The sequence below is a fragment of the Polypterus senegalus genome, chromosome 8 (assembly GCF_016835505.1).
Source record: "Polypterus senegalus isolate Bchr_013 chromosome 8, ASM1683550v1, whole genome shotgun sequence".
Taxonomy (NCBI): Eukaryota; Metazoa; Chordata; class Cladistia; order Polypteriformes; family Polypteridae; genus Polypterus; species Polypterus senegalus.
In genome coordinates, this window is record NC_053161.1 from 172,605,602 (window position 1) to 172,616,117 (window position 10,516).

Genomic DNA, 10,516 nt, shown 5'->3' on the forward strand with positions numbered 1-10,516 from the left:
TTGTCTAAGTTATAAATAAAGACATATAAAATATTTATCAACTTATATGCAAAGTTTCACACCAAAACAGACCTGGAGCTACTTGCAGAGCTCTCTCGGGATGATGCCAGTCATGGGCATCTCTCTTTCATTGTCTTTATGTGCTTTGAGAAGTGTGGCAAACACAGCTTTCCTAGTGAGAAATTTGATATGAATGCCCACTCTTGTGGTAGCTCCTATTGGGATCATTTTGTTACATGCTTTCATCACATTTTGTACTTAATGTCAATTAAACATATACATTCAGTAAATTAAATTTTAAATGGCCTCACTGGAAAATGGCATATCTGGATCAATGAGATAAACACTTTGTTGGCCCTCCTAAGGCTGGCATGGTAGGGTTGTGGGTGTGCCCCAGTGATTCACAGAGTGAGGTCAGGAAATTTGTGCTCCTAACTGGGACTAGGATTTTGGGAAGAAATCAGATTGTGATATTTTTGACCATTTTTTGTTTTTTAATTTTTGATTTAAATTGTGCATTTTAGTGATGAGGGAAACAGCAGAGTATTATTTTGCATACACAAATTGAAGCTACAATTTGTTTCCCAATCTAATCTCTTTTTCTGATTTCTTATATTTACACTACCTTGGTCTAATTGTTTAGTTTTTGTTTAGAAAATAACACATGTATAAAGTTTGATCATTCGTGCGCCAGTTCTCCTAAATTACTGTTGATTTTCATGCCTTTTGCTTTTGGCAGTTCAGCTAGTGGGCCATGAGGTAAGCGCTTCATATGTTCCCTTTTCCAATTAAAACCCCTGTTTTTGGTTTGGCCTTCCTTGTGTGCCCCAGTGATCTTTGAATCCTATCACGTGGAGATTTGTGCTCATGATTGGGTTCGTCTAACAAGAGGTGCCAGAGAAAGAACTGTCCATGAGGGGCCCTCGTGGTAGTCCTAATTTGATTAAAGAGAATTTACCAAGAGGGGGATTATTAGGACTTGCTCCTAGAACCAGACTTTGGAGTGTAGATCACCAGCAAGCGGCGTCAGATAGCCCTTGTAGACCAATTAGGAAAAAATGGGATGAATCCACGTATTCTAGACCTTGGTGAAGAAACATGGCTCCTGCCACATAGAATGTTAGTTCTCTGGTGAGTGTGGTAGGAGCAAGAGCTCATGGAGGAGACTGACGATCCAAGCAAGATATCATGGGACTTGCCTAAACACAAAAATTAATGAAGAAGCCAACTCCACCTCCTTGTGACTTGTTACAGCGATCAGCAGCTCTGTCAGCTCTGTAAACCAGAAACCCTGGCAGTTCTAATGTGGGCTTGGGGCAGATGCCCTAAGCCACATCTCCACAAAGCAATACGCCAAAGAGAGAAACTAATCCTTACTTGTTGTGAGAAGAGAATTAGGTTTGTTGATGATCTGATGGCAGATAAAACTAGACCACAAAGAGTCACTCAAAGTGTGGCTCCTGAACCACACCAGAGACCCTACGTATTTCCCCCTTCTCTGCTTCAGGTGCGAGTTACCTGGCTGGGAGTCCGCGTTTGCAGTCGGATGGTTCATAAGTAGTAAACCCATATGTAAGCATCCTTGACCGGTTAAGGATGAAGTCCGATCCCAAAAGATAGGAGCTGATCTTGTGTGTAAGTAATCCTCATTTTTTTTTTTTTACTTTACAAAAGGCAAATTTAATGGATGACACAAGCAGAACCCAAACAACCGTGGCTGCCCTGATCAGTGCCATCTTGTGATTGATGCCTGAAGATTTGTGCTCCTGACTAGAACTGTAGGACTTTGGAAAGAGATCTGATTTTGATATTTTTGACCACTCTGTTTTGATTGTCATTTTAAATTGTACTTTTTAGTGTTGAGGGAAACTGCAGATTTAGTATGTGAAACTGAAGCTACAATTCTTTGTCTGTTTGTTTTTGTTTAGAAAATATAAGAACATACAAAGCTATTTTGTTTTGATTCTATTCCAGTTCTTTTTCCTTTAGAAGTGCAGTTAGTGAGCAATGAGATGAACACTTTGTGGTTCATTTGCACCTTAAACCCCTCTTAGTGTTGGCATGGCTGGTGTGCCACAGTGATCTTTAGATGTTGTTGCTGTTGTGTGCAGATTTGTGCTCTTGATTGGTTTAGTTTAAGAGGAGTTGCCGAATAGAACATTTTGTGAATGGCCCTCCTGATAGTCGTAATTTGTTTAAAGAAGAAGAATATTGGGGACTTGCTCCTATTACCAGACCTAGCAGTGTAGATCACTGGCAAATGTCAGATGGCCCTCGTAGATCTATCTAGACCAGTCATTCAAGAGTGGGATGGATCAATGTGTAGTAGACCTTTGTGAAGAAACATGGCTCCTGACACATGTAATGTCACTCCTCTGGTGTGTGGTAGGAGCTGGAGCTCATGGAGTAGGCTGCAAATCTCTAACAGGACATCATGGGATTTGCCTGTAATTAAAGCATTGGCTCTTGAAGTAAAACTTTCAATCAAGGGTGATCTCACATTTACTCTCAAGTTTCCTCACAGAAAGACCTGAGATGGGTATGTGAATACTTGCAAGACTTTGGCTGGGTGCCTGTACTTTAAGTTTCTTCTTGTGAATCGGAATGTTGCCTTAATGAGATTTAGCAGTGCAGTGAAGTTTCATCCTTTTTTTTTGGATGCATGTACCAAACAACAACTAAGTGTTAGGCCCTTTTTATATATATATATATATATATGTATGTATGTGTATGTATGTATGTGTATGTATGTATGTATGTATGTATGTGTATATATATATGTATGTATGTGTATATATATATGTATGTATGTATGTATGTGTATATATATATATATGTATATGTATGTATATATATGTATATATATGTATATATGTATATAAAGACTTTTGCTTCAGTGACTGTTTAGACTTTGGGAAGACTTCAACATTCATGATCTCTAACAGGATCACCACTTGGGGCTGAACTGTCTTGGTTGGATGACCGAAATGGCTGTGAAGGCCACATTGTTCAGAAGCTACAGAAGACAGTCCCCCTACATCATGGTGTAGACTCTGAAGAGATAACATTTAACACCTCAGTGGTGCACTGCCTGGAGCAGATGGAGGTTGTTGGCAGCCCTTGCAGTCTTTGGGGGATACCAGGAGTAAGGGAAACTGTCAGAGTCCTTTCCTGTAATTTTAACAGGAGAGTATCTCTGTTTTGACTGAAATAATCACAAACTTGGCAGATGTCCATCTTTGATTAATCCAAACCCATACAATAAGTGCGCTACAGAGTTTTGTGTTAATGGTAGGATTAAGATAATGTGTTCTCTTTGCCTTTCAGTGCAATGTGTAATTTCTTTTTCTATAGGGATCTTCATTTAATAAAGAATCTGAATGCATGAAGTTTCTGGCTTTAATGCTGGGATAGAACCAGAAATAATTTACATATATTTACATTTACTTGCTTGGCATGCACCTTTATCCAAAGCAGCTTACAAAAGTGGTAGACATAATTGAGTAACATTAGGCTAGGGCTTGTTTGTTCAGCAGATGCAGTAGGACGGGTAACAAAAATTGAAAAGATGTAATAACTAATAGTTTAAAAATCAATAAGGCGATTAAACCTCAACAACAAATTAACCAACAATATAAAAGATCAGAGAGAAGTTTTTTCCTTTCTATCAATTGGACAGTTATTCACAGAACAGATGGGTCTTCAATCGCTTCTTAAATACCTTGAGGTAGTCAGCAATACAGGTGGGCAGCTCATTCCACTAACTCGGAACTACACAGGAAAAGAGTCTGGTTTGAGACTTGATACCATGCAAAGATGGCATCACCAGATGCTGGCTGTTGGTAGTTCTGAGTGGGTGAGAAGGAGTAGACCACCTCACCAGTGTCTCCATATACTCCAGGGGTGACCCGCTAACTACTCTGTAGGCAAACACCACTGACGTGAACTTAATGTGTGTTGCTACAGGGAGCCAATGTAGCGACCTGAAGAGAGGAGTGACGTGTGCCCATCTCAGCTGGGTAAATATATGACGGGGCCGCTGCATTCTGGATCATCTGCAGTGATTTAACAGCACACTAGCAAATCGTGCTTGCAAAAATTTTTTAAAAATTAAAGGCGTTAATGAAATGATGAGGAAGCAAAGAACATCACACGTTACCATAAGAAAAGAGATTATTTTAATAAGTAGTGACTTGTGAGAGGACTCAATATTACAATAGTCACATGATTAGTATGGAATGTTATGTAGTACTAGGGTGTTGTACCGTGTTAGCCATTATGAAAGTAGTGAGAAGTCAAGCAAATTGCCTGAAGAAGGGGCCCGAGTTGCCTCGAAAGCTTGCATATTGTAATCTTTTTAGTTAGACAATAAAAGGGGTCATTTTGCTTGACATCGCTCTAGGGCATGTTATTATAGTCACTTAAAACAGCATGAATATTTGCAATACAAAGTGTAACATGAACAGGTTAACAGAACATATTGGATAAGAAGGGAAATGCAGGGCACATGTAAGTCAGTACGTGTGAAGTGTGGCCGTCAGGCAATGTAGTATAACCATGTCTCTAATAATTGTCGGAAAACGCTATTTGTTGCATAATCGTTATTGTCAGCGAAAATATTCTCCTGTGTGTAACCCGCAAGTGCCTGTAAGTTTAACCCGGTTTTCGATTTAACTCTGGAAAATGTAGTGTACAACTTGCCATGAGTAAAAACAGGGCCTGGCAAATAAACGTTTGTCCTTGTGATTTGGTGATAGTCGTACAATAACGCTAAGCAAACAGAGAATTGCCTATGCTGTAATATAAAGGAAATACAATGGTACCTCGGTATATGTCCTTAATCCATTCCTGGTCCTTGGACTTGTACCAAACAGGAGGTATACCAAAATAATTTTTCCCATAAGAAATAATTGGAAAATGATTAATCCGTTCCCATGAAAAAATTCCTATTGCAATTGGCATATTATACATTGGTGGGGTTGTATAAAATAATTTAAACACTTTTTAATACTAAAATACATAAAAACATAAGCAATTAGATGAAATAAATGAAAATTTTACCTCACTTTTTAATAACGTCCGTTTTTCACAATCGTAGATACCGACGTTCTCGGCAAACTGTATGCAACAGCCATCTCCCGGATACGCATGCCACCTTCATACTTTTCAACAATCAATTCAAATTTACGTGAAAAAACACAAAATCACATTGTGACGATGCGGGTTTGCTGTATGCTCCCATCTGCAGTCGGGAAGCCCTTGAACCCTACACCATCGGTAATGTGCCTCGCTGCTAAGCTCATCGGTAACAACAAAGCAAGGGGATGGTGAAAAAGTGCACAGTGCTTTTATTAAAACAATCCACAAGGTGTTGAAATTAAAGTGCAGTCTCCAAAGTTCCAATAAATAATCCATAAAATCAGAAGTGAAACGTGGAGGTTAAGAAGAACAGAAAAAAGTCATCTTAAAAATGAGGTTAAAATACAGCCGGAAACATTATTTAAAAAAAAAAAGAGGCCAGGTGCCTTTTTACCTGGCGGTCCCCCTGCTTCCCAACAGGGGAGTCGCCCTACTTACAGCTGACCTTCACTCTGCCTACTTCAGCTACTTCACGCGCTCTCTCTCCCATCCGTTCTTTCTTTTTCTCCCCTTCTAGCCGACTTGCGCTTCTATTTATCAAGATAAGCAGCCCCAGGAACATTCACGAATGCGGATCGTCTCTTACCTGTGCACTTTGGTGAGAAACGTCCACATCGCTAATCACCGTTAGAACCTTCAGCTACACAACCACCATGCCCCCTCACTAATCCATGAGGGTGGTGATTATTTATTTTAAAGCTGGTCTTTGACAGGAGCTGTGGACCCGCTATACCACACATGTGAAAATTCACAGAGAGTTATAGCGCGGGTTGTTCACTGAATGCTAGCAACTGGCACACTGATGTTCGAGGGCAGTCGTGGCTTTGTCTCGAGAGATGTAAACAAGGGTAGCACGCGAGTCACATTCCAAACAAAGGTCGTATACCAAGCAAAATTGTTTGTGTCCAAACAGGACGTATACCAAGTTGGGCTCATTCCAAAGCAGACGTATACCGATGTACCACTGTATCTTGTTTTGGGTTGTCAGTGTTATGGAATCCTTGTAGTTTTTCCGTCGTTAATGTTTCTTGTTGTCTGACCTTGCCGCTGCTCTTCAGCAAAGTTGTGTAATTAGTTTTTGTTCACTGTCTTGGTGCAAGACTTGCCACCACTGATCTTTGGATAATGTCGCATTGTGGTTTGTCATATGTTGTCTTTGTTGTTCTAAGGTATCTTGCCTGTGCTGGTTGGTCTGGTGTGATGTTGAAGTTTCCGCTTTTTTACTTTGGCCTAAGTATGCAGGCCAGTGAGATCGTTTCTGTTGGTCGCAGCTAGGCTGTATGTACCTTTTCATTTAATTGGGAGGCTTATGTTGAAGTGAAGGAAAAAGGTGTAAAATGGTAGTGTCATAATACAGCTTCGTTCAGTAACAAAGTATGCATCAAGTTGCAACAAGATGAAAGCTTGAGCCAGAGGTTGTACTGAATGCTCTGTAAAATAAAGTCTGATCTTGTGGGTGTTGTACAGCATGAACCTGAATAATTGAGAAACCGTAGAAGTGTGGCCATCAATCATCACAGCAAGGTTGTGTATTGACTTGGCAGGTCTTGGCGACATAAAGCCAAGCTGTACAGAGATGTGGAGTTGAACAGACTGGCTGAAAAGGATCACAAGAAGCTTGGTATTTTCCAGGTTGAGCTGTAGATGGTGGTCTTTTATCTAGGTTGAGATATCAATAAGACATGCAGAGACTCTAGCCAAAGCCGTATTGTCCTCTGGAGGGAAGGACAGGTACAACTGTGTATCATTGGCATAGCACTGTTAAGAGAACCCATGGGGTTTGGATGATGGAGCCCAGCGAGGTCATGTACAGAGAGAAAAGTAGAGGACCCAACACCAATCCTTGTGGTACATCTGTGAATGTCTAACGTGCCTTTGACAACTCTCCTCCAGGATGCACTGTAGGATCTGCCTGAGATGTAGGAGTCAAACCACCTGAGAGCAATCCCAGAGATGACAGTTTCAGAAAGAGTGGGAAGAATGATGTTGTGGTTGACCGTGTCAAAGGCAGAAGAGAGATCTAGCAGGATCAGGACTTAGGACATGTTGATAGCTCTAGTATGTCATAGCTGGTCGACCACCATTAGTAGAGCCGTCTGTCGAGTGGTTCCTTTTGAAACGGAACTCGTTGGTATCGAGCAATCCAGTCTGTACAAGGAAGGAAGGAAGAGACCTGGTTAGAAACGGCATGTTCAGGTGTTTTTACGAGGAAAAGAGACAGGCCTGTAATTATCTTGGGATAGATCGAGTGTGTTTGTTTTGAAAATTAGGGTTATCAGAGAGCATGTTTGAAGATGGTAGAAAAATGTGCCTGAGCTGAATGAGATGTTATGAATGATGTGTGTAATTGTAGGAAAGTGTAAGGGGGGAGATGGCCTGAAGGAGATTTGAGGGGATACTGTCAAGTGGACATGTACCGGGGTGATAAGAGAGGAGATCAGAAACCTCAGAGGCAGAGAGAATATGGAGAAGGTTGGGCGATACTCTGAAGGAGGCATAATGGATGGCTGCGAGGGCGAGAACTGACTGGTGATGGCAGCCACCCTATCATGAATACACACATCAGAATAAATACACAGTAAAACTGAGTAGGTTTCTGTTTGATTAGCTTATATAAATCCATTTACACTCCCCATTTACAGTATAGTGGAGGGTGTAAATGTCACCAGTGTGTTACAAAGCTGACCAATCCTGCTTTTACCTGCCACTTCCAATCCAGGGCAGACACAAATATTTGTGCTCATCCAATATTTCTCCTCTCCTATGTTTTCTCCCAGAGTTGGTACAGTGATATGTCACTTTGTCCATTCCTCTATTTTTGCTTTGGTCATTTAAATAAAACATTTCTCATATGTGCTTTGGAGTCGAGTGACCCCGGTGTAAATTGTAGGGAAATTTCAGGATACATTCTGACTGTTAAAGATACATTTCATGTGCGTGGCATGGTGCTCTGTGTTAATAAATTCAACTTTCTCCAATACCAGGATAACTGAAGGTTATCACTTTTTTGTTTCCAATAAACAACAACAAAAAAGAACGTCATTTTATAATATTTTAAAAATACAGTGAACCCTCGTTTATCACGGTTAATCCGTTGCAGACTCTACCGTGATAAATGAATTTTCGCGAAGTAGGATTCTTTATTTATAAATCGCATATTTTCACGACCTTCTAAATACGTTTTTAAACTTTATTAGAGCCCTCTCGACATGAAATAACATCCTTTAGTCACCATTACACTCGTATTACCCAATATATTAGACAAAATAAGAGAACATAACACATATTAGACGTTACAAATATATTACTAGGCTCACCTGCCTTTTAAGGCGACAGACTTTTATCCTCAATTTGTGTGCGCTTCATGTGTACATCAGGCATGTAAGTGTAGGGAATGAACATCAAAGTGTCCATTCATAACATCTCCTGAAAACCTACATTTTTTTTATCCCCTCGAGTGCCTGTCCAAAGTCGTACAATGTCAGCCCGAATCTGTACCGCTAAAGACGGACTTTCATGCACTAAATAAGCTACAGATGAGAATAAGCAAGCACCCTCTCCCCTGATATTTACTATGCGGTGAGGCATTTGTACTCCATCAACATTAATTATTTCCAGAGACATAATTTTGTCTATTTTTCCAGCACATCGCGCACAAAAGCAAGGGAACGATGAGAGCACCAGAACTCTGCTCACATCGAGTGACTTCGTGCCGCAAGTAGCAAGTCTGTGATAAGCGGAATACCGCTACGCTTTGCACTCACGGGACGGAAGGACAATCCCGTCCGCTTTTATATAGTAGATTATTGTACTGTACATTTAATTACACACACACAGTTCTTACACACAACCACTAACCTATGAAGGTGCGTCATTATCTTTTTCTGCTGAAGGAGTACTAGGAGTAGGCAGTGGGTATCTGGGTGCGCGGCTGAAGAACATCTTGATAGGAAGTTGCTGGCGCTGTCTTTTCATATGTGTGAGGAGGCTTTTGTAGGGTATTGCCATCTTTGATCATATCCAAGAGTTTCACCTTCTCCTGGATAGTAAGCATCTTCCTCCAGCACTTAGTTTTATTGTCAGAAGGCTTAGAAAAAGGAGTACATTTAGGAGCCATCGTGGGGCTTAGATAAAAGTTCTCAGAAAGTACATGCGTAGTGACGTAAGCGAGTATGAGGAAAAAATCGCGATAGAGTGAAGCCGTGAAAGTCGAAGCGTGATATAGCGAGGGATCACTGTACGGTGAAAAAATATCGTTCTGTACTATAGTTAAGAAAATGTGACCATTAATCTTGTCAATTGCACCTTTCACATGTGATGTTTACTTTTGCTGTTCTAACATCTTTTCTACACTGACTGTGCTAGTGTAGGAATATTTGGAAGACTTAAGTTGCATAAGGAAAGTCACTCCACTTGTTGTTTTTCCCTTATATATTACAATTGCTTATGCAAGAGTTGTTAATTTCAGACAGCATTGATTTAATGCTATGACTTAATGTCAGTGTTTGTGCAGTAGATTAAGAAATAAACCTTTACTTTTTTTGTTATTTATACAGGAATCAAAAATAGCTACTCAACTGAATCTGAAAAACAAATCTGTGACAAGAGCACACTTGGGACCATTCTCATGGGAGAGAAGCCATATAGCTGTTCTGAATGTGGCAAACGGTTTTCACAACGAGGGCATCTTCAGAACCACAAAAGAATTCACACCGGGGAGAAACCATATTCCTGTAATGAATGTGGCCGACATTTTTCACAAAGAAGCAACCTTAAGAGCCACAAAATGATTCACAATGGAGAGAAGTCATATTGCTGTGATGAATGTGGCAAACAGTTTTCACGAAGAGGATCTCTTGAGACCCACAAAAGAATTCACACCGGGGAGAAGCCGTATTGCTGTTCCGAATGTGGCAAGCAGTTTTCACAAGGAAGCTACCTTCAGAGACACAAAATATGTCACATGGGGGAGAAGCCATTTCGCTGTTCTGAGTGTGGCAAACAGTTTTCACAAAGAGGCCATCTTCAGACCCACAAAATAATCCACACTGGGGAAAAGCCCTATTCCTGTATTGAATGTGGCAAACAATTCTCACAAAGAAGCTGCCTTCAGCGACACCGAAGAATTCACACAGATGAGAAGCCATATTGTTGTTCTGAATGTGGGAAACTCTTTTCGAATGGAAGGTACCTTAAGAGACACAAAATAAGTCACATGAGGGAGAGGCCATTTCACTGTAATGATTGTGGCAAACAGTTTTTACAAAGAGGCCAACTTCTCTCACACAAATTACTTCACCTAGTGGAGAAGCCATAGTGGTGTTCTGAATGTGATTGTGCCACTTGTGCTGAACCAACAAACCAAAAAAAAAAAAAA

At 40.5% G+C, this 10,516-nt stretch overlaps 1 protein-coding gene across 1 annotated transcript in view; it reads left to right on the forward strand.

Annotated features, from left to right (window-relative positions):
- The window catches only part of LOC120533439 (zinc finger protein 239-like), a 33,752-nt gene extending 23,236 nt beyond the window's left edge, over positions 1 to 10,516 (forward strand). Inside the window, exon 3 of the mRNA XM_039760336.1 lies at positions 9,696 to 10,516. Coding sequence (XP_039616270.1) covers positions 9,696 to 10,456 — 761 coding nt within the window. The 3' untranslated portion in view covers positions 10,457 to 10,516. The remainder of the gene's footprint in view (positions 1 to 9,695) is intronic.